The sequence below is a fragment of the Lampris incognitus genome, chromosome 8 (assembly GCF_029633865.1).
Source record: "Lampris incognitus isolate fLamInc1 chromosome 8, fLamInc1.hap2, whole genome shotgun sequence".
Classification (NCBI taxonomy): domain Eukaryota; kingdom Metazoa; phylum Chordata; class Actinopteri; order Lampriformes; family Lampridae; genus Lampris; species Lampris incognitus.
In genome coordinates, this window is record NC_079218.1 from 21,269,722 (window position 1) to 21,295,111 (window position 25,390).

Consider the following 25,390-nt stretch of genomic DNA (forward strand, 5'->3'; position numbering starts at 1 on the left):
CAAAAGAAAAGTTGAACAGGAGCACCGACAGTGCCAAGAGAAATGGACATGCGACTTCTTCGCTTAATTTAATGCGTCTGCGATCTATGTAATTTGCAAGGTTCAAGGGCAAGGAGAGGGAGGGAAAGGCAGCACACTCAACAAAAAGAAAAGTCTGTCCTTTCAGCAGAACTTTTTTTCACAAAGCCAAAGAAGACTGATGCAGCTGTCGAAGCTAGCAATGTGGTAAGTGAGGCAATAGCGAAGACTGGCAATCCATTTACAGAGGGACTGTTTCTGGGAGACTGCATGCTGCAGGTAGCAAATATCATTTGTCCAGAGAAAGCATCTTTATTCGGAAACATCAGTCTCAGCCCAATTACAATGGCAGAATGGATCAGCAAGTTGCCAGGTGACATTTACAGACAGTTGTGCACTAAAGCAAACAATATCATGCACTTTCTTTGGCACCTGATGAAAGCATGGATGTAACTGACAACGCTCATCTCGCTATATTTGTATAGGGCAGGGGTCGGGAACCTTTTTGACTGGGAGAGCCATAAAAGCCAAATATTTCTAAATATATTTCATTGAGAGCCATATAGTATTTTTAACGTATAATAAATTAAATATGTCTTACTTTTAATGCGACTTCTGGTGCTGCATGGTTTTGCTGATGGCCTTGTAGTCTGGTTCATACGTGGTGAGGTTGAGCTTCATGCAGGCGTTGAGGCTTCCATCAGTTAAACGTGAGCGTAGGTTGGTCTTAATGTTCCTCATATGCGAGAAAGACTGTTCACATGCATATGTAGAGCCAAACATGGTCAATACGGCAATACTCACACGCTGCATTGTGTGGTATGTCACAGGAAGCTCGTTCCAAGTTTTAAGAATCAGCTGGTCTTCAGGTTGAAGATTTTTAATTTCTGTCCACTTGTGTTCCCTCGCCAGCTCTGCTCGCTGTCGCGCAAGACTTTCCAACTCTCCATTAAGTGACTTGAACTTACTCATCCACATGTCTGATGCCTTCAGGTCAGCAACTTCCAGCTCTAAGTCTGCGATAGAGACCCCGGGGATGCATGTCAGGTCGATTTTGTCCACTGCACACTCATGTGGATGAGTGATGAACTTGAAAAGACCAGTGCGCGCACGAAATTCTCCAAAACGTGCTTTGAATGACTGCAGGAGATTGAACGTAAAGCCAGCTAGCTGCTGGAGATCCAGATGTTGAGTGGAGTCACTTGCTAAGCATGCATCTCTAAATTGTTGCAGTCTTTCAAAGTGCAGAAGACGACCTGTTTCAATGTCCCTGAGAAAGACTTCCAGCTTGCTTTCAAATGCAAACACTGCTTGTTGAAGGGATGAGATTGTATTTCCAATACCTTGCATTTTCACATTGAGCTGGTTCAGATGGCCAGTTATGTCCACGAGATAGTGAAACTGCAGGAGCCAGTCAGTGTTGTCTAGCTCAGGATGCTTGACGCCTTTCATTTCAAGAAAAGTCCGGATTTCACTCAGGCAAGCTGCAAAACGGCTGAGCACCTTCCCCCTTGACAACCAACGCACGTTGCTGTGTAAAAGCAGACCGGGATAATGATTCCCAACTTCTTCTAACAGAGCTTTAAACTGGCGATCATTTAAAGCTCGGGCAACAATAAAGTTGACCACTCGAATGACCAGAGACATCACCTCGCCAAGCTCCTGGCCACACGTCTGAGCGCAAAGCGCCTCCTGGTGCAGGATGCAATGAAAACTTAGGATGGCTCTCTTTTCATGTTCACGGAGAAGCGCTACAAATCCTTTGTTCTTCCCCAACATACAGGGTGCACCATCAGTACAGACAGAAATAAGTTTATCCATCGGTAGTTTTTTTTCTTTAGCAAACTCCATGAAAGACATGAATAAATCCTCTCCTCTTGTTGTCCCTTTCATTGGCAAAACAGCCAAGCTTTCCTCACGCAGTGTGTCACCTGCAGCATACCTGGCAATGATACTGCACTGAGATAGATGGCTAACGTCTGTTGACTCATCTAACGCGAGAGAAAAGTATGTCCCGGCGTTTATGTCCTTAATTTGTGTTTCCTCGACTTGATTTGCCATCATGATGCTACGATCGTGCACAGTTCTTGCTGACAGGGGCATGTCTTTTATTCGTTTGATTATCTTGTCTTTATTTGGGAAGTCATCAAACAGTTCATTGGCCACATCAAGCATGAATGTTTTGGCATACTCGCCATCTGTGAATGACTTTCCATTCCTTACTATTGCCAAAGCCCCCGCAAAGCTAGCGGAATTCCCGTCCCCTTGCTTGGTCCACACACGTAGTTGCTGCTGACTCGTCTGCACTCTCCGCTGTAGCTCCTCGCATGCCCTTTTCCTGCTGTCCCCCGCTGGATATTTCGATGCAAATGAAGCATGGTGCGTATCGAAGTGCCGCTTTATATTTGACCGTTTCATCGATGCAATTTTATCATTGCATATTAGACATACCGCAGATCCTGCTCTCTCCACAAATGCAAATTCCTCTGTCCACGCAGCCTGGAATGCACGGTAATCATCGTCTTTTTTTCTTTTCGCCATCTTTTCCGTTACAAGGGTTGAAGCGGATAAACTAGTTGGCTATCTGATAAAATTGATTTCTTCACCTTTACAATGACCCGGACATGCTCGCGAGCCATTGGTTCCCGACCCGACCCACGGGTGACCCGTGAAATTTATCTTCAAAACTAATTTCTGTTTACTTTAAAATGACACAGTATTATTAAGAAATATCACAAGTATTTTAAAATCAGTTCCAAACTGATTTTTTTGAAAAAAAAATAATTTTCAACTCAAAATTGTCTGGGAGCCATATGCCGTCACCGGAAGAGCCATATATGGCTCGCGAGCCATAGGTTCCCGACCGCTGGTATAGGGTATCAATGACCCTTTTGAGTAAACAGAATAACTGCTAATTTTCTATCCAATGCAGGGAAAGACTACGGCTAAAGATATATTTCAGGCACTGTGCAATGCATTTGTGGGTGCTGGCTACCCTGGAATAAATTGACTGGAATCGCCACTGATGGTATCCCATCAATGACGGGAACAAAAAAAAAAAAAAAAAAAAAAAGGGCTTGTAGCACTGATTCAAAGAAAGTTGGAGGAAGCGAATGTAGATCCCATAATTGCATTGCACTGCATCATTCACCAGCAGGCACTCTGCAGCAAATGCTTGAAATTTGGCAGTATTGTGACTGTTGTGATGAAATGCATTAATTACATCAGATCAAGAGGTTTACAACACCGTCGGTTCTGTGCATTTCTGGAGGAAGTAGATGCAACATATAATAATAATAATAATTATAATAAATCAATCTTATATAGCACTTTTGTAACACTCCTAGTTGCTTTACAATAAACGGGGTGAAACAAGACATTAGATAAACATAGCACAAACATACAGGGGTGGCTGGGGGGGGAGGCTATGAGAGGGAGAAGCAGCAGCCACACACGATGCCAGCAGTACACTCTGACTTAGACAGATACAAAAGGGCAAGAAAAACAAAAAAAAAACAACAGCACTGTGGACATTGATTTTCTGTAGGGGTTTACTCCCATAGTCTATTCCTCTCCCGAGGTATCCACCAGGCAGTGGCACTATTTAACCCATAGCTGGGGGCTGGTCCGTGAGCATCAGGGCATATCCACACACCGGTGGGCCTGCGTACCACACGTCTAGGGGTCAGACCTCCTCCTCCAAGTCCCTTGTAGTTCGGCCAGGGTCCAAGGTGTACCCAGTTACCATGTGTCACCATGAGGAGGCACTACATAGGGCTTGCTGTTGGAGAGGCTATGTACTGGCAGGGAGAGACTTATCTGCTCGGCTCTCCTGTTCGCATTTCTGCTAGCCAGCGGTGAAGGTTGAGAGTGAGACGTGACAGGCACACAACACTACACCAACACACTAGACGCTTCACAACAACCCCACTTCTTATAGAAGAATATCAGACACACATGCAGATGTGTTGTACTTCACAGAAGTGCGCTGGTTGAGCAGGGGCAGTGTCCTGAAAAGGTTTTTTGAATTGAAGGAGGCGATCAGATAATTCATGAAAGAAGGCAGGCTACATGTTCCTGAGTTTGATGATCCCAAATGGCTCGTGGATTTAGCTTTCTTAGTTGATATCACACAGGCACATAACACTCTTAATTTTATAATGCAGGGGCCAGACCAACTTATCACTGTAGCATTTGATAGTGGGAAAACCTTCTCTTTGAAACTCAAGATTATGGAAAACACAGCTCACAGAGAAAAGATCTGTCCACTTCCCAACATGCCAGTCAATTATTGATGATGGTGCCAGAGTCAATGCTGATGAGTATGTGACTACCATTGACAATCTGCAGCAGGAGTTTGAGCATCGCTTTTCTGATTTTAAGACTCACAGCACTGCTTTCCAGTAATTTGCAGACCCCTTCTCCTTTGATGTGGACAGTGCTCCAAGCACATTTCAAATGCAGCTCACAGACTTGCAGTGCAACATTGAGCTCAAGGCAAAGTTCAGAGAAGCACAAGGAAAGCAGGATATGCTTGGACCGTTTCTCAGAGAGCTTCCCATAACATTCCCACCGTTGTCCAAACTGTTCAGGCAGGTCATGTGTCTTTTCAGCAGCACTTATATGTGTGAGAAACTGTTCTCAACTATGAACTTTAATAAATCAAAGCATAGATCCAGATTGACAAATGAACATCTACAGGCTGTCCTCAGGGTATCCACTGCCCTGTCCCTGAAAGCAAATTTGCCTCACCTGTGTCAGCAGAAGTGCCAAGTTTCTGGCAAGAAGTAGGCTAAATAAGTAGGCCTAGGCCAGGCTACACTATGTACATAGTTACCTATTTATGTGAAAATGCTGAAAAAATGTGAAATAATAATAAAAAAAACAATGTGAAGGTTATATACCCATTCCATTATCCAAACCGCTTATCCTGGAGCCTGTCCCAGCAGTCATTGGGCGGCAGGCGGGGAGACACCCTGGCCAGGCCGCCAGTCCAGTCCATTAATTGCAGAGCAGGGCCTCTGCAATAGGGATGAAGAAAAAAATGAATATTGTGGCGAATTCGGGGGGCAACCACAGGAACTGCCGCAGCCGAGACGCGAACTCGTATCTCCTGCATCGCGGGAAACATCGCTAACCGCTCGACTAAAGGGTCTGCTTTGTTAGTTAAGGGCCATTGGCTAACAAGCCGCCAGTCCATCACAATCATGCCAGTCCACCATTTGCAGAGCAGGGCCTCTGCAATAGGGATGACGAAAAAACTGTTTAGGGATGAAGAAAAAACTGTTGAGTCAAAGTTTTTTCTTCATCCGTATTGCAGAGACCCTGCTCTGTAAGACCACCTGTCAAGTGGCCCCCAGGTAATTTGAGTTTGAGACCCCTGGTATAAAGGGAGTGTGCTCTGAGATCAGGGTACTCGCTTCTATGCTTTGTGCATCTGCTCATGAACATATTAAAGTCAGAGTTCTAACCGAACCGCGGCGCTCCCCCGCGCTGACTACTGCTTCCGCCGCGGTAATATTGGTCAAAACGGGTTTTAAGAAATACTCTGTTAATTTACTTGTATAAATTAATGTTTTCTCACCCACAAATGCGAACATAAGCGATCGTTGGGCAATCGTGATCGATGAAATGTAGTTTTACCGCACAAACGGAAGCTGGCATATTTGTTCATATCGCGCATGCGTGTCTGCCTTCTTTTCCGGTTAACGCTGGCGCCATCCGACGTTCTGTCAGCCAAGCGTCTAAGGACACCGCGCAGAAGCCGGAGTGCTCGCCCTGCTATCTGCGTCAAAAGACGTCACAGCGAGCAGACGTCATGCTTTTAGAGCCTTTAGCCTATCACGTTTCAAAACATCATGTCAAAAGGACCGAAAAAACGAGTCGCCGCTACGTCGCAACTCTCGATCCTGGGGTTCTTCAAGAGAGGGTAGGGAATGAAAAATGACCCTTTTGGTTGTTTTCCAAGCAACAGATGATTACACATGTAGAAATTAACATTAAATGACACGCTCTTGTGCTGTTGTCACTCACGTGGCATTGTCGATGTTGTCCACGTTCTTATGAGAAGGTTCTTTACAACTATGGCACATTTCTTGAAAAATAGGGTTGCAAAGTAATCTTTATCATTCTTACAACGTACCATTGAATATATTTTTAATCTAATTTGTTTTTGCACGTTAAATAACCGTGGTTACTTTTGTGGCAAACCATGCATTAAGCCTATTATATGGCGTAATGCAGAATCAACCAATGGCTCCTTGTAATATTTTGGTACCAAACCTTTTCTTTTTGAACTGGAAAAACACTTATTTAATTCATTCAGTACCATTAAAACTAAGGAAAAACGGAAGGGAGCTGAATATTTTCACAATTTATCACCAGGATTCAGTTATTTGTCTATGTCTGTTCTTATCCCTGATACATCATAAACAATTCAGCTTATCATAGACAAATGACTGAAATGTAATTTGTAGGCCGATACACACATTCCTGAAAAGTAAAGTTTTATGAGTGTTCATGCAGTGAGCCAAACTATACTGCTCAAAAAAATAAAGGGAACACATAAGCAATGCAATGTAGCTCCAAGTCAATCACACTTTTGAGATATCAACCTGTCCAGTTAGGAAGCAACACTGATTTGTGAATCAATTTCACCTGTTGGTAAATTGTCTAATTTCCACCAGGTGGAAATTAGACAATTTGCAAGACAACCCCTATAAAAGGAATGGATTTGCAGGTGGTGGCCACAGACCATTTGCCTGTCCTCATCTTTTCTGGCCGATCTTTGGTTAGTTTTTCATTGTGCTAGTGCCCTCACCACTAGAGGTGGCATGAGGCGGTATCTGCAACCTACAGAAGTTGCTCAGGTAGTGCAGCTCATCCAGGATGGCACATCAATGCGTGCTGTGGCAAGAAGATTTGATGTGTCTCCCAGCACAGTGTCCAGAGCATGGAGGAGGTACCAGGAGACAGGCCAGTACACCAGGAGACGTGGAGGGGGCCGCAGGAGGACAACAACCCCGCAGCAGGACCGCTATCTGGTCCTTTGTGCAAGGAGGAACAGGAGGAGCACTGCCGGAGCCCTACAAAACGACCTTCAACAGGCCACTAATTTGCAGGTTTCTGCTCAAACAGTGAGAAACAGAATGCATGAGGATGGTATGAGGGCCCGACGTCCACAATTGGGGCCTGTGCTCACAGCCCAACACCGTGCAGCCCGATTGACCTTTGCCAGAGAACATCTTGGTTGGCAGATTCGCCATTGGCGCCCTGTGCACTTCACAGATGAGAGCAGGTTCACACTGAACACATGTGACAGACGTGAGAGAGTCTGGAGACGCTGTGGAGAACGTTCTGCTGCCTGCAACATCCTCCAGCATGACCGGTTTGGCGGTGGGTCAGTGATGGTCTGGGGAGGCATATCCTTGGAGGGCCGCACAGACCTCTACGTGCTAGCCAGAGGTACCATGACTGCCATTAGATCCTCAGACCCATTGTCAGACCATATACTGGTGCAGTGGGCCCTGGGTTCCTGCTCATGCATGACAATGCTCGTCCTCATGTGGCCAGAGTGTGTCAGCAGTTCCTGTATGTCGAGGGCATTGATGCTATGGACTGGCCTGCACGTTCCCCAGACCTGAATCCAATCGAGCACCTCTGGGACATCATGTCTCATACCATCCGCCAACGCGATGTCGCACCACAGTCTGTCCAGGAGTTGACCGATGCCCTGATCCAGGTCTGGGAGGAGATCCCTCAGGAGACCATCCGTCGTCTCATCAGGAGCATGCCCAGACGTTGTAGGGAGTGCATACAGGCACGTGGAGGCCACACACACTACTGAGCCTCATTTTGAATCGTCTTGAAGAATTTCCGCAGAAGTTGGATCAGCCTATGTTCTTATTTTCCACTTTGATTTTGAGTATGATTCTGAATCCAGACCTTAATGGGCTAATGATTTTGATTTCCATTGATCATTCTTAGGTTATTTTGCTCTAAACACATTCCTCTGTCTAATAAATAAAGATTTTCAGCTGAAATATTTCATTCATCGAGGTCTATATTGTGTTTTTAGGTGTTCCCTTTATTTTTTTGAGTAGTGTATTTTTCAAGCATTGGGAAGGTGATTATCAAAAGAAATATCTTGAATTAATTAGAATAAAATAATAAATAGAATGAAATACATATTCATCATGTGTATGGCAGTTAATGTCTGAATGAACAGGTCATTCAGATATTAACTGCCATACACGGGATCATCAGAGCACGAGATCATCAGAACAGTGTTTTTAAAGTTGTGTAAAGAAATAAAGTACAGACATTTATATCAGCAGTTGTCATCTTCATGATGTGTCACCAGATGATTACAGGAATCAACAAAAAAAAACAACAGTATAATTGCTACATGTACAGCTATAAAAGCAAAACATCATTAAAATATGCACTAAAAAGTATATTTTCGTGGCACCTTTATTCATCTCAAATGCACCAGAATGCACCATTTAAAGTGTTTTCAAAATTTTCCTCGCACCCCCCCCCCCCCCCCAGTGGGCATCTCACCTTTGGCGCTTGTCCATCAGCTTCCCCCACTGTGAGAAATATTTCTGGTTAAAACACTGAAAGTGTGACAATACTGTAAGAGATTTTTGTCTCACTCATTTATTGACAGAGTGGAATTAAATAATTGCCACGACAGGCTCCTGCCAGAAAGCGACGAGGCGTTTGGCAGCATCCCTTCCTAGGGTGGTCAAAAAGCACTCATTTCAGCTACAAAACTGTCAAAAGAGGAATTTATGCCAGACTGACTCTCCTGTACTGTGATGCCCAGTCTAAAGCACTGTCTTTAGGTAGCCCCACAATATATGCAATTTTAGACTTATCTGAGCTACAGGTGAGTGGCTGCTGCTCAAAAGCAAGCTGGCACTGCATGAGGTAAGCCCTGCCCAGGTCTCAGGAGTGATGCTCAGGTGAGGGAATCTGGGGCTCTCTGGGCTGGCGGAGCTGGAATGGGTGTTGGAGCAGGAGGATTGGGCTGAGCGCTGGGCTGTGGAGAGGAGAGCTGAGTAGAGACATGGTCGAATTGGGCTCGAATACGAGTGACATTGGTTGTCAGGTTCCGGAGTGCCTCCACCAATTCACGGAGAGTCTGATCATGTTGGCCAATGAGAATCCCTTGACTGGCAAGAGCCTGGCGGAGATCACCTGTGTTCACTGGGTCCATGCTGCAGATTGTTCTGTTACGAACTCAGGAAGGACCCAAGCACAGGACTCACAGACAGGATGATACAGTAACACTTGGTTTAATTAACAAAGGCAGGCAGTGGCCAGAACACCAAGAAGTCAGTATGACAGGCAACCAAACAGAGCAGACAGGTGGATAAACAGGTTCAGATACACTTCAGGTTACCGAGGAGTCAGTCTGACACAGAGCAGATGGGGCATGTAGCGCAGTCGCATATGGGCCAGTAAGGCAAAAGTTCATGCGAGAAAAAAAAACATGCTGGAAAACTAGGTAGCAAAAGACACTAGACAATCTGACAGGGACACAGGGAAACCATGGGCATGTCAGTTCTGGGGAGCTAATCAGGGAATGGGGATGAAAAACACAGTCTTGACTGGTGGGAAAAGCAGGGGCAGGAACTGAAATGACAAGACAGGTGAGTATTTCAAAATAAAACAGGAAGGCAATAGATAATGAAAAAGGTAAGATGAGTAGACTGAACTGGGATACAGTCACAACCGTAACAAGGCCCAGGTCAGGGGAAATGATTTTAAAAAAACAAAAGTAATGACAGCAGAGTTATTTTTCAACAAGCACATGGTTAGCGAAGAACCAAGTTTTTAGTCAAACATAATTTAGTGGATACATTTATACAAATTATTTTACAATAGAAAGGTTTAATTTTCTTATAATAGAACTTCTATTTTTTAGCAACTTTCTGAAATGTTATATGTTTCAAGTTGATTTTTAGTGACCAAAGGTCAGTTTTTTCAGTCAAAAATGCAAAATCCTACACAATGATAGCCAAGAAAATAGGTGACATATTACCAGGAATCAGGAACACTGTCATTTCATTTCATTTCATGCACTCGCGCACATGAAATGAAATGAAACATCGTTTCCCCCAGCCCACACAAGTGAAACACAAAGACAAAACATTCTACTACTACTACTTTCAGCTGCTCCCGTTAGGAGTCGCCACAGCAGATCATCGGTTTCCATCGCTTCCTGTCCTCTGCATCTTCCTCTGTCATACCAGCCACCTGCATGTCCTCCCTCACCACATCCATAAACCTCCTCTTTGGCCTTCTCCTTTTCCTCTTCGCTGGCAGCTCCATATTCAGCATCCTTCTCCCAATATACCCAGCATCTCTCCTCCACACATGTCCAAGCCATCTCAATCTTGCCTCTCTTGCTTTGTCTCCTAACCGTCCAACCTGAGCTGTCCCTCTAATATACTCATTCCAAATCCTGTCCTTCTTCGTCACTCCCACACAATCTTAACATCTTCAACTCTGCCACCTCCAGCTCCGCCTCATGTCTTTTCATCAGTGCCACTGTCTCCGAACCATCTAACATAGCTGGTCTCACAACCATCTTGTAACCCTACCCTTTAACTCTTGCTGGTACCTTTCTGTCTCAAATCACTCCTGACACTCTTCTCCACCCACTCCACCCTGCCTGCACTCTCTTCTTCGCCTCTCTTCTGCACCTCCCGTTACTTTGGACAGTTGACCCCAAGTATTTAAACTCATACACCTTCATCACCTCTACTCCTTGCATTCTCACTATTCCACTGTCCTTCTTCTCATTCACGCATATGTAGTCCATCTTGCTTCTACTGACTTTCATTCCTCTTTTCTCCAGTGCATACCTCCACCTCTCCAGGCTCTCCACCTGCAACCTACTCTGCTACAGACATGGGGACAAAAACACACATCCAAAAACTACAAGAATGACGAGAACACATATATCCAAACTAACTCATATGTTCAAACTAAAAAAAAACAAAAACAAAAATCACTGTCCAGGAGAACGAATGCCAGCCAGAATAACTGCCAGAACTGCCAGTCTGCATGGGCTACCAATATTAGCTTAGCCTGCCCCACTCTGTGTCCTGTCAGACTGCCCTCGGTGTTACCTCTTCTGGCGCAGCTCCGAGCAGGGCTGTGGTCCCTGGGCCCACAGGAGCTCTCCTAGCCAATCCAGTGCCAGCTCTCCCAGCCATCAAATGAAGACAAACTTAGACGTGGACAAAGACACTGCATGGACGGTACTGGGTGAGGCTGCCGCAAACGTGAATTCACGCTGCCATCTTCCCACACCAGAAACGGAATCAGATTGGACATGAACCAAAGTCTTCTTCCAATCAAAACTGGAGGATTACCGCAGCGCTATCCCCACCTACAATAAGAAATTGAGGGACAGAAACCCTTTACCTAACCCTAGTTCCTACCTCAAAAGATGGTGTTGGTAAGACCATATTTTTTCTTACTTTCACTAGTGATTAGTGGTAACTTACCTATGCAGCCTGTTTTATATTTAATCATTTTTAGATGCAGTGCAATAGATAATCTCCTGGCTTTGATGAACATCTCCATTTTCTTCAGCTGCTGATTTCAGTCAGAATTTAACACATTTTTGGGATCATTTGATAAAAAGAAATGCTGGCATAATGTCACTAGTAACCAACATTTCACTTTTGGTTATCGTATGAAACTGTCCCAACTGTGAAATTCATCTCCGAATTTCATCTGTCCCCACCTTAATATTTATCCTTCGAGAGGAAAGCTGGTAATTCCCAATGACTAAATAGTTTTTTTTTTAAACTATTTTCCCCCCTTTGCCCCCCAATTGGACATGTCCTATTCTCTGTTCTCTGAAGGTCCTGACAATGCAAAACCCCTATAGACAGGTTTCCTGTTTACAAACATTACTGGGTGCGTGCGCAGCCAGGGGGCAAAACCGTTTTGGTAGCTCTCAAAAGATTATGCATCTCATAATCTTTTGAGAACTACCAAAGCGGTTCAACAATGAAAATGTTCAAAATTCCTTGAATGTGGAACATTTTCCACCCATCCTTTTGGCGGTTTGTGCAGTTTGTTGCATTTATTGCACAACAACTGCACGTCATCTCTGCTGTATCTGAGCTGTATCTTGGTTAAAATCCCTGCGATGTAGCTGCTTTCTGCCCCCTAGTTGCTCACGCATCTCTGTGATGACGTTGCACGGAAACCCTCCTATGGTGGAAGTCAGGGGCACAGACCAACCCTAACCCTAATCCTGCAAGCTATACCCTAACCCTAACCTTAAATCTCATTGTCAGTGTACTCCCCTCCAGTTAATTCACGAACACAAGGCGTTCTTTTGGTTATAGGCATTTATTTTGCATATCCGTGCCGCCAAACATGCCGTGAGAACCAGATAAATAAAATACACAAAACATAAAATTAGCCTGATATAATATTCTCATAGAGAATAACCATTAAAATAGATATCTCACAACCACAAGATATAGCTTATACAACCCATTGACTTTGAAGGCTATAATCTGCTAAACTGACAGATAATTAGCTTGCTAAACATTCACTGAACCATGGGTGGGCTAATGCTACTTACCCCAAATCGACCCATCGCTGTGCACGCACATGTAAACAACCTGTAGGAGTTGCTAATTGCAGTTGTGGGATAAGTGACCAGTACCAGCTCCACTCACCCAGGAATACAACTAATTATGTCCCATGTTGGGACATATGTCCCATGTTAGTCCACTGTGCCACCCCCACATCCCTTTAGTTTGCTTTTGTTGACTGTATCTTACATTTAATAGAAATGTTTTTTAACTAGGTTGGCATAACTTCCATGTGTTTTTATATGCGGCTAGGGACAGCTATGGGACAGATAGATTGCTGTAAGCCAGTCAATGAGGAGATGTGTTTTCCATTTTCCTATCTTCATTTTCCAGTCCTTCATTTCTACATCTTGCATACTTGTTGCATGTCATTGTAAATCTTAATATGAAAAATCTTTTCTGAAATGTGATCTGGAGCAGCGATAAGGGGAAAAAAAATAAGGAAAAAGTTACCTTAAACTCCTTAGCTTGACGTCCACCTCTGGTGAAATGTACATACGTCGCAACAGATGGAGTGATAGTGGTGAGTCATTCATTCATTCATTACCCAAACCACTTATCCTTACTCAGGGTCGCAGGGATGCTGGAGCCTATCCCAGCAGTCATTGGGTGGCAGGTGGGGAGACACCCTGGACAGGCCGCCAGACCATCACAGCCCCCCCCCCCACACACACACACACACACAAAGACACTATCTCTGGGATTCCTGAAGCTTCACAGAAACCCTAATGCACAGGAAATCCCACCACAAGCTTCCCATCTGCTCCACTCTACACCGGTGGCAGAGATTCACGATGACACACTCATCCTTTTTCTTTTTTCTTTTTCTGTGTGAGTGATGTCTGCAAGTGCTAGAAGCTGCCATGTACCAGAGTTAAATTCCTTGTGTGCATAGGCACACTTGGCCAATAAAGTTTTTTGATATTTGATTTTGATTTTGATATACTTTATTAATCCCCGTGGGGAAATTCATGCTCTGCATTTAACCCAGTCTAGCTGTGTAGCTAGCAGCAGTGGGCAGCTGCCTTGCAGCATCCGGGGACCAACTCCAGTTGGTCTTGCCATGTCTCGGTCAAGGGCACAGACAGGAGTATTAACCCTAACATGCATGTCTTTATGATGGTGGGGGACACTTGAGTGCCCGGACAAAACCCACCACAGACACGGGGAGAACATGCAAACTCCACACAACCTGGGATGACCTCCAGGGTTGGACAACCCCAGGATTCAAACCCAGGACCTCTTGCTGTGAGGCGACAGCGCTAACAAAACACACACACACACACACACACACACACACACACACACACACACACACACACACACACACACACACACACACACACACACACACACACACGTTGGTTATCCTGTTCACAGAGCTGATCAGGATGAGATCTTCATTCGCTGGATTGGACAGTCAGGGGGAGTGAGAAGAGGAAAATCCCACTGACGAAACAGTTTACTGAATAGCTCCAGCAGGTTATCTGTCATGCCAATGGTTTGTTCTATATCAGAATAAATGACAGGCGATGACAAACTTCTCCTCTCTAACAGTTTATCATGATGGAATCCCATTTTACATGCCACGATGAAAAAGATGTCTGCAATGAAGTAAAGCTGCAAGGAACACAGAAGATACAGGATTCAAGACATTTTAATGACCTTGTCATTCATGAAGAAATGCAAACCCACGAACGTCACAAAATGATTGTATGACTGATGCACATGGCTGATACATACATAACGTCTTCTTGAACTGCACCGCAACACATTGTAGAACAAAATGAGAATAAAACGTAGTCTTTTATAGACGATAGAGTAATGCATATTGAAACACAGTGTTTCGAAACTGAGACAAGATAATTTCCTTTATGGCTACCAACGCAGTGGAAGCCATTCACAGTTACTGAAAGACCAGATATTGAAGATGTATTTGAATTGTGATATGCACAGTCGTACCAAAGGACCTAACACGAAGCCCTGTTGTCATTGTGACACAGTACATGTGTCAATCTTTACAGTAGATAATCAGTACAGGATGAAGGGTTATACATGAACGTTGTAATTCTCTACATTTTTGTTCTTGTCAGTTTATACCAGTAAGACACAGCAGTAAGGAGGGTGTCCGGGTGGTGTGGCGGTCTATTCCGTTGCCTACCAACAAGGGGATCGCAGGATCGAATCCCCGTGTTACCTCCGCCTTGGTCAGGCATCCCTACAGACACAATTGCCCGTGTCTGCGGATGGGAAGGCAGATGTGGGTATGTGTCCTGGTCGCTGCACCAGCGCCTCCTCTGGTCGGTCGGTGCCTGTTCGGGTGGGAGGGGGAACTGGGGGGAATAGCATGATCCTCCCACGCGCTACGTTCCCCTGGCGAAACTCATCACTGTCAGTTGAAAAGAAGTGGCTGGCGACTCCACATGTATCGGAGGAGGCATGTCGTAGTCTGCAGCCCTCCCCGGATCGGCAGAGGGGTTAGAGCAGAGACCGGGATGACTCGGAAGAGTGGGGTAATTGGCCGGGTACAATTGGGGAGGAATATTGGGAAAATTCCACACCGGCAAAAAAAATAAGTAATAAAAAAAGCCGGTTATTTACTCTCTCTGTGTTAGGAATATTGTCCTTTTTAATGCTGACTCAACATATGCATTATTGCTATCCAGTACTTGTACAGTTGCATATTCAACACTCATTCTTAGTCTAGGTAGAGATATAAAGTAATTTCAGGAACTCAAAATCCATTAATCCTACAACCACCAATGTGGTGATTCTCACAACGGCTTATGTTGGTTCTGTCTCCTTTAGTTAGTCGCTGAAGCTCTATCTGTTCCCCGGCTGCAAGGCCCAGCCGTCAGGTGAATGTGAAATATAATGCATATCATTCCTGGGAATGAGGCACTCAGACTTGCCTCCTCTCCTGCCTGATGCTTCGTTATTACATCAGTGCCTCGGGCCTTAAAGCCTTCTCCTTTTATGAACTTTTGCTGATTTGCATATTATCACTTTGAGGACACTGCACAAAAAAAAAAAGGTTTTAACATCCGTAAGCTTCTTTTCAGCTCTCCTTTTAATCATCGTGGTGCACGTGTTTTGTTTTTGTTGTACTCACAGCTTTTACACGGTCAGACTTCAAACGAATGAGATGACCTTACAGGTCTTCTCAGAAACGCTGACATTGCCCCCCCCCCTTTTTTCCCCCTCGCCAATTGTATCCGGCCAATTACCAATTACTCCTCTCTTCCGAGCCGTCCCGGTCGCTGCTCCACCCCCTCTGCCCATCTGGGGAGGGCTGCAGACTACCACATGTCTCCTCCGATACATGTGGAGTCGCCAGCCACTTCTTTTCGCCTGACGGTGAGGAGTTTTGCCAGTGGGACGTAGCGCGTGGGAGGATCACGCTATTCCCCCCAGTCCCCCCCCCCCCAACAGGCGCCCCAACCAACCAGAGGAGGCGCTAGTGCGGCGACCAGGACACATACCCACGCCCGACTTCCCACCAGCAGACACGGCCAATTGTGTCTGTAGGGACGCCCGACCAAGCCGGAGGTAACACGGGGATTTGAACTGGCGATCCCCATGTTGGTAGGCAACGGAATAGACCGCTATGCTACCCGGATGCCCGACATTGCTCATTATGGACCAAAACATTATTAACAACGATGTACAAAAGTTACAATATGCTTTAGATTTTTACATTTAGTCTGAATATTTCTGACAGCCTCCAGTAATCTGGTAATTTACTGGAGCGCATTTTCTGCCCCGAGTTGTATCCTGTTTATTACCCAGATAAAATCACTTGTAAAGTGGCCAAGTGAGACTGGCTAAACTTTTAAGATGTTGGAATGGAGTGTACGTCTCTTTCAGTCTATATGAGACTCATCAGAGTTGAAAGAAATAAGTGTGTTCATATCAAACAGATGAATAAATATTTTCTTTCCAGTCAAATTTGTTGCATTTTGTGTGTCTGACGTTCTTGTGTAAGAAGTGGGGTTGTTGTGAAGCATCTAGTGTGTTGGTGTGGTGTTGTGTGCCTGTCACGTCTCACTCTCAACCTTCACCGCTGGCTAGCAGAAATGCGAACAGGAGAGCCGAGCAGATAAGTCTCTCCCTGCCAGTACATAGCCTCTCCAACAGCAAGTCCTATGTAGCACCTCTTCATGGCGACACACGGTAACTTGGTACACCTTGGACCCTGACTGAACTACAAGGGACTCGGAGGAGGTCTGGCCCCTAGACGTGTGGTACGCAGGCCCACCAGCGTGTGGATATTCCCTGATGCCCATGAACCAGCCCCCAGCTATGGGTTAAATAGTGCCACTGCCTAGTGGATACCTCGGGAGAGGACTAGGATACCTCGGGAGAGGACTAGGCTACCTCGGGAGAGGAATAGGCTACGGGAGTAAACCCCTACAGAAAGTCAACGTCCACTGTGCTGTTGTTTTTTGTTTTTCTTGCCCTTTTTATATCTGTTTAAGTTGGAGAGTACTGCTGGCGTCGTGTGTGACTGCCACTTCTCCCTCTCATAGCCTCCCCACTTTCCATCCACCCCTGTATGTTTGTGCTGTGTTTATCTGTTGTCTTGCTTCACCCCGTTTATTGTAAAGTGACTTTGGGTGTTAGAAAAGTGCTATATAAGGTTGATTTATTATTATTATTATTTATTAGTTTATTTATGTCTGTTAGACTCTTTCACTTGGCAATAACTGATTTGTGTCACAGAAAGTTGAATCAGTTCATCTGGACCCAACGTTTATTGGGAGAAACGTTTCATCACTCATCTAAGTGACCACTTCAGTCTCAACTGACTGCAGGTGTCCCCACCCTTAACTGACTTGTACATTGTGGGAACCAAACAGACGCTGGCCAAGAGGATGGCACAACACAGAAGAGCTACCTCGTCAAGCCAGGACTCCGCAGTCTACACCCATCTACAGGCCAGTGGCCACTCTTTCAACGATGAGTTTGTGCTATTCCATAGCCTACCAAGATGGGGATCGCTGGTTTGAATCCCCGTGCTACCTCCGGCTTGGTCGGGACTCGGGCCTCCCCACAGACACAATTGGCCGTGTCTGCGGGTGGGAAGCCGGATGTGGGTATGTGTCCTGGTCGCTGCTCTAGCGCCTCCTCTGGTCAGTCGGTGCGTCTGTTCGGGGGGAGGGGGAACAGGAGAGAATAGCGTGAGCCTCCCACGTGCTACGTCTCCCTGGCGAAACTCCTCACTGGCAGATGAGAAGACCGGGATGGCTCGGAAGGGTGGAGTAATTGGCTAAGTACAATTGAGGCGAAAGGGGGGGGGCTCTAAGAAAAAAAAAGATGAGGATGTGCTCATCCTTGACAGAGAAGAACACTGGTTTGAACAGGGGGTCAAAGAGGCCATCTATGTGAAGAGGGAACGACCATCCCTGAACCGAGGGGGGAACCTAAGAGTACATCTGTCACCATCTTACAATGCTGTGATTGCAAACATTCCCCAATCCTGTGACTACTACACATGGCCATTGAAACTCTCGTTAATGGTCAAAGCAATTTGCATATGAACCTGATCGTTGGTTTCAGTCGTTATGCGTTACTGCAGGTATCCCCACCCTTACTGTTTATAAGGGTGGGGATACCTGCAGTCCGTTGAGACCGAAGAAGTCACTTAGATGAGTGATGAAGCGTATCTATCTCAATAAACGTCGTGTTCAGGCGAACTGATTCAACTTTCTGTGATCTTCTTACATGGCTTATTGAGCATGCATAATGACAATAATGAGTTGTGGCTCTCTCATTTTGTGTGGCACACAACAGCAGAAGCCCAGAGGCAAGATAGAAAACATCCAAGTGTGTCCACACCTACAGGGTTGCCAGCCCTAAAATGGGGCCAAACTTTAAATTCATTTGTGACCTGTTGACATAAATGGCTTAATGGGTACGAAATATGTTTGGGATAGTTTTCTTTTTATTCTCTTACACTCTCACTTCACCTCTTCCTTACACCTTTTTCCACATGATCGGCAATATTACTTCCCTTACATTGTGTGCTACATTACATTGATGTCAAGACCACCCCAGGTGAGAGTAAGTCCAGACCAAGTCTTTAGGGTGGCGAGTCCAAGTCAAGACCAATGGGACCAGAACTTATGTTAAGACTGACACAGTAACAGTGGAAGTCCAATAAAACACCATGACCATTAATATAGGCAAGTCAGTTTTATTTGTATAGCCCAATATCACAAATTGTAAATTTGACTTGGGGGTCTTTACAGCACCACAACACCCTGTCCTTAGACCCTCGCATATAGTGGTCTGCCACAGAAGTGTAAGTCAAAATGTCACTACAATGTAATATTTATTTAGGCTTTTTTTTTCCTCCACCAAGGAATGAATGTTTCAAATTTCAGTAAAAACATATATCAGACACACATTAATGAGAATGGGGAAAAAGAAACAAAATAGATTAAAATGTATTTTATTGATCTCCTCAAGTTTGATATTCATTTCAAAAATGTAAAAAAAACAGTAAATTCAAATCTTGTTTTCCACTGGTGCTTAAATTAATTACTCAGGAGTCAGCACTGTCTGACACCGGGTCAAGTCTGAATCATTCTGCTGTGCAGTCCCAAGATGAGGCGGGGGCCTTCAAAAAGTGGACTCAAGATCAGGTCTGTACTTGAGGATCACCGCCCTTACCGTCACATGACAGTGAGGAGTACAGTACCGGGGAAGGACAGCGCAGCGCAGCTCTAGATCTGAACCGTTAGACCCACCAGCATAAGGTCTGTGTGAACTCAACGACCCATCAAGGCGCGCCCATGCACAGGGCTAATTTATAGTCAAATTTAACTGCTCATCCAAAGCCGGCAGCTGCTTGCAGAATCCACCCAATCAAGGGCTGCACTCCGTAGATAGATAGATAGATAGATAGATAGATAGATAGATAGATAGATGGATAGATGGATAGGTATATAGGTGGGTGGATGGATGGATGGATAGCTATAGCATCTGGCATCTGTATTTCAGCGCCATGGACAGCATCATGTCAGGTCCACAGACCCCTGTTCGGGTGTTGGTTGTCTTTGTGAAGAAACCAAATCAACATACTGAGTTTCAGATGAAAAGCGGGTAAAAATAAAACACACCACATCTCCTCCCCATGCTCGTGTACAGCTAACGTTTAGTGAATATTTCAGTAGAAATGTACATATTGCACAAACACCAGCGGGGCAATGAAATGATCTGCCTGTAAGAGCCCTTTTGAGCTGTAAAACACTGCACATTCATAAAGGCCGATTGCGTTTCATTATAGGCGGCATAATATTTGAATATTTAACAATATTATCACAGTGACCTTGAGAGAGAGAAAAAAATAACCGCCTAAGGCACATATTTTGGGAGCTATGAACTATGGGAATTTGCAAGTATGTGTGCGATCTATGCTGAGAACAACTTTAACATGTAGGTGAGGCCTTCTAAGCACATCAGAACCACACATGGGCAGGTCTAATGGGGCCAGGTCCATGTAGAGCGCTGCTGTGACCGCTCAGAGAGTTTGCATATTAAATTACACACTTCTCTCATTTTGTTGCATTCATATTCTTTTCATGTTTTAACCTCTTTAACATCATTTATTTCTATCAATCTATAATCACCTGTGCTTCTCTCTCCTAGCTCACTTTTATCCATCCATCCATCCATCCATCTATTATCCAAGACACTTTTCCCAATCGGGGTTCGGGATGCTGGAGCCTATCCCAGCAGTCACTGGGCAGCAGGCGGGGAGGCCCCCACCCCCACACACACACACACCTAGGGACAATTTAGTATGGCTGATTCACCTGACCTACATGCCTTTGGACTGTGAGAGGAAACCGGAGCACCTGAAACCCACGCAGACACGGAAAGAACATGCAAACTCCACACAGACGACGACCCGGGACGACCCCCAAGGTTGGACTACCCCAGGGCTCGAACCCAGGACCTTCTTGCTGTGAGATGACCGCGCTAACCACTGCGCCACCGTACCACCCACTTTTATCCAGTCAGACTGTTTCCCTGCGGTGAATCTGAAATGCACCCACAAGCTTCCTGAAGTTGGAGTGAGCCAGCTCTGCTATGAAACCACAGGAGAATATTGTTGTGAGTTCCGTCATTTTTCACCAATCAAATTGTAATTTTGCCCTGGTGTGCAGGGGTTTATTAGGTGTCAACGCCTTGCAGCGGGGCTTCGCCCACGTGATCATTACATGTGTGGGGGGAAAAAGCGTTATTCATTGAGACAGTTGAAGAAAACCAGTCCAGCTAATGTTAGAGAGCTAAACCTTAACTGCAGTTAGCCTGCATTTAGTGATCAACAACAATAACTGTGACCAGTCATTTTTAGGCAAAACAATTATGCCCGAAAGTGTGATTTTTTTTTTAAAGCTGAAATATGAAGAGGTTATACACGTAGAATGATGCTGTAGCCGATAAAACTATGTAGTGCTGTTGTGTGTGCATGAGTTGAAGGTGTTTTCTGTGCAAGAGGATGTCATTGAAAGCCCAGGTGTAAAGATGCACGGCTCTCGACTGCATTACATTATTTGCTGAATCCAGTGTTTTGTCAATGGAAGGTTGGCCTAGAGAAATTGAAAGTTAAATACCCCTCCACTGATTTGTTACTGCTGTTGGGACACTTTTAAGGCACCTTTAAACCCCCCCCCTCATAATTTTGCATAAACTTATAGAAGATTTTGTTGAGTTCAAATGTTTTCACGAAGGTGTGAACACTTCATATGGGTGTAAGCCAAAGTAGTCCAATAAGATGGCAAAAAAAAGGAAGTCGAAGTTCATCTCCAAGTGGACCTTGGTGCAGATATAAGGACACAATTGTATGATGCAATGCACTGTGGTTTCATGACGGTATATGAGAATTGCTTCAGAGAACCAAAGAATCAAGCAACACAACAGCAAGGCAAGACGGAGCGTTTTGGGGGCCATTAATAGCTGCTTGTCCATGTGGGCCCATGCCGGATCATCACGAAAGTCATTCTACCATAATCACACACTACTTCACCCCATCTGTAAAAACCACAATGCAGCATGGTGGTCCGGTGGTTAGCACTGTTGCCTCTCAGCAAGAAGGTCCTGGGTTCGAACCCCAGGCCGTCCCAGGTCCTTTCTGCATGGAGTTTGCATGTTCTCCCCGTGTCTGCGTGGGTTTCCTCCGGGTGCTCTGGTTTCCTCCCACCATCAAAAAGACATGCATGTTAGGGTTGATAGTCCTGTCTGTGTCCCTGAGCAAGGCAATGGAAAGACGAGCTGGAGTTGGTCTCCGGGTGCTGCAGCTGCCCACTGCTCCTATACAATAGGATTGGTTAAACGCAGAGAACACATTCATTGTAAGAACACAAGGTGAAATATAGTGGCTTTCATTTCATTGTGATCGTCTTGTAATTTGCTCATTTTGGGTGGTACTTTCACACACACACACACACACACACAAAAAACAACTTTGCTTGATATTTCGCATTGTGAGTTGAATTCGATCAGTGCATTTTAACAGCAGTGTTGATCCTCATGTGTTTTTAAGACACATCTATTGTTGGGAAGTCGTTCTTCCAGACAATAGAGACTGATGACTTGCACTGGCACTTAAAGTGAACTCAGAGCTTAAAACTTCTTTTTTTTGTGACCTTATCTTTCCAATTTTACAAAATCACCTCAAAATAAGTTAGCCCCCCCCCCCCCCCCCCCGCCAAGACGCTGCTTCTTCAAAGGTGAGCCGGTCCTCTCGGCCAGCAGGTAGCAGTGTTCTGCCACTTTGTATCAGTAGGCAAAGACTGGATTGACTTGATCTTGTATGTTTCTACCTTCTGGGCAGATTAATGATCAAATCAGCAGATTAACGATCAAATCAGCAGATTAATGATCAAATCAGCATCCTGGGATGGCTTTATCGTTCAGATCATTTTGTCGTAAACGGTTTCTGAATTGCTATGAATGACTAAAGTAGCAGACGTTTTGCAAAAAACAAAAAAAAAAAAAAAAAAAGAGGTAGGCCTTCAGTATCCAGTAATACAATACAAAGTCAACATTTGAATATGTTTTCTATATGTATTGCCCTGGTGCTTTATTTACCATAACCTCAAACCCACGTACCGTGTCAATTCCAAATCAGCCATATAAACGCATATTAGGCCTTCAAAACGCTTCCTGTCTTCAGGGATTTGGGTTATCTGGCAAATTGCTTTCAGTTTAGATTGGGGGGTCGAGCATGAAGTTTTCATGATGAGCAGCGTCCTGAAAAGAAGTTTGAAGATCGCCTGTGTTTCGAACAACAGGCCTCATTCACCAATCGTTGGTCCCTACAAATTTGTTTTTACACATCCAATGAATTTTTTTTTTTTAGCTCTCAAGATTGCCTGACAGTTAGCAGCAAAGCCTGATGGTTAATTGTAATTCCTTCTCCCTATCATCTATAGTCTACCTCTTGCAACGAGCAATCAGCCGGGCTTGCAAAGACATCAGTGTTAGCCAGTCGGTGTCTAAATTCAGGGGTTACCCAGGTTCTACGCTGATCTCTGAGACAAACTTCAGGGCTAAAAAACATTTCAATGGAGCAAATTTGTAGGTGCAAATGATTGATGGATGAGGTCCATTGTCTTTACCGTGGTGCATACTCAAATCTGTGAAGCGTTTTGTGAGAAACTGCTTTTTCAGCCTGAGGATTTGAGGAAGTTGATGCAGTGTTTATGTGTGTGTGTGTGGGGGGGGGGGGGGAGATGTGGATGCTTCCTTCCCCTGTGGATAGGCTACTATGTACACTGACGAAAGCAAAATGATCTTACTGCACATTTTCCGCGTTTCAAACAGGCCAGCCTTTGGTGGTGGTGGTGGTGGGGGGGGATGCCTTATCAGCAAAAACACGAGCTCGACTACAGCCTCGGAGTCTTATATTAGTACAACACCCCCCGGGCAGACCAGACAAGCGGTCTCACTAGAGTGGTTCTCCACGTGTTGGTTAAGCTAGCTGCAGACCGGATGGTGCTGAATCGGGTTTGCAAGTCGTACTCGAAACAAGTGCTGATTATCATTTTTAAGCCACGTGCGTTTACAAATGAGACTATGAAAGGTCCCATTGTGACCAGAAGCGGGGGGGGGGGGTCTACCACAGTGGACCCTGTCGCCAAAGTTAGGCCTGTATAGGTGCAAAAGGGAACGTCCCATATAGTGGGCGCTGCTCTCCATGCGCGCAGGGTAAAAGCACGCGAACCGTCTCGTCTGCGGTGGCGATGACACGAGCCTTCATTACGTGCACGCATCACCACTGACAGTCCAACTGACACAAGTTGCACACAGAATAGTGGAGATTTCACGAAAACGCGCCAATTGGTTTCCCCGATCACTGAGGGAAGATCATAGTTTACCCACCTTCCTCTTCTTCTTTTTTTTTGTTGAATTTCACCCCTTCATCACTGGGGACAGGGTAGGAAATAAGCGCATGTGTGATGCTCGTCTCATCTTCATTCAGCCGCCGCCGCCGCTGGCGAGCTCCCCCCATCTTGTGTACTGAGGAGCATCCAGAGCGCCGGACGGACGGAGGAGCTCCGACCACTGCGGGCAAAACCTCAACCCACACATGGACCGCTAATGAACGGCACACATAAACACCGTCTTCATCACCACCATCAGCATCATCGTTGTTGCTACCGCTGCTTTTTTCAATCCCGGCGATTTTGCCTGAATGTTTGACCTGCTCGATGTCTCTCATCAGTTTTTAACCAAAACAAAATGAGGATTCCTTGCGACCAGTTACTATTGATATTTTCTGGCTTTTGGGGACTGACAATGGGCGCTTTTCCAAGCAGCGTTCAGATCGGTGAGTGCAAAGCTGCGGGGGGTTTAAAAAAAAAACCCAAAACGGCTCTGTGTTTGTCAATGAGTCTGAACATATATTTGTGTTGCTCTGCTGTTGTTGTTGTTGTTGTGTGTATCTTGCATCTTGAGGTGTTTTCTTTACTCGCAGTACTCCTGCCAAAATCATGAAAATTACATTGAATTCGATATTGTGGCTTGAAAAAACAAACTTATTTTCCCGTTCAAATGACACGATGGGGTGTTTTGTGTTTTTTGTTTGTTTGTCTGGGTGCTGTGCTGCCTGTGAACCGCGGAGCACATGCGGTATATATACTGTAATGCATGTGGCTGTATAGGTGTCAGTAGGACCGTGGGTATCCCGGAGCACTGCAGCAGATCAGTGCTCCGTGTGCTCGGCTGGCTGCAGGGTTTCTGAAAAGTAATCCGCTGCAGACTGGATGTACGGCTGCTGTTCCACCCTCACAGACTTATTGTGCACTGTGGTGAAACCTTTTGTCCTTGTCATATCAACCCAAAAGCCCTCACGGCTGCCAGAACCTCAGCCAAAGCTAATGCCTTTAAAAAAAGAGGAGAAAAAAAACACCATTTCTGCCTTTCCTTTCACTCACAGGCAGACCGAGTTGGCTGATTCCCAGCGAGTTTGAAGCACATCAGATTCCATCTGAGACCAAATGTCTCTTGACACTGTTTAAACAGCAGAAAAGGGTTTTTATTGGTTGTTTTTTGCCTCAGTTTAGCGCTAGAAAGTTTCTCCTTCATTGTAAACCCGTCAGTAAAGGCATGCTGGGGTTCTCAGGGCTGTCTGCAGCAATACTAATATATGATATGTTTGCCGCAGCAGCCTGATTAATCCACCACAACTTGCGTCCTTATATTTTGTATATTTTCAGTTTCCG

At 45.1% G+C, this 25,390-nt stretch overlaps 1 protein-coding gene across 4 annotated transcripts in view; it reads left to right on the forward strand.

The window, feature by feature from the left end:
• The first annotated feature begins 24,407 nt into the window (after positions 1-24,407).
• The window catches only part of gria4b (glutamate receptor, ionotropic, AMPA 4b), a 104,600-nt gene continuing 103,617 nt past the window's right edge, over positions 24,408-25,390 (forward strand). For all 4 annotated transcript variants that reach the window (XM_056284750.1, XM_056284751.1, XM_056284749.1 and 1 more), the window contains exon 1: positions 24,408-24,495. In XM_056284750.1, the coding sequence (XP_056140725.1) occupies positions 24,408-24,495 (88 nt within the window). The remainder of the gene's footprint in view (positions 24,496-25,390) is intronic.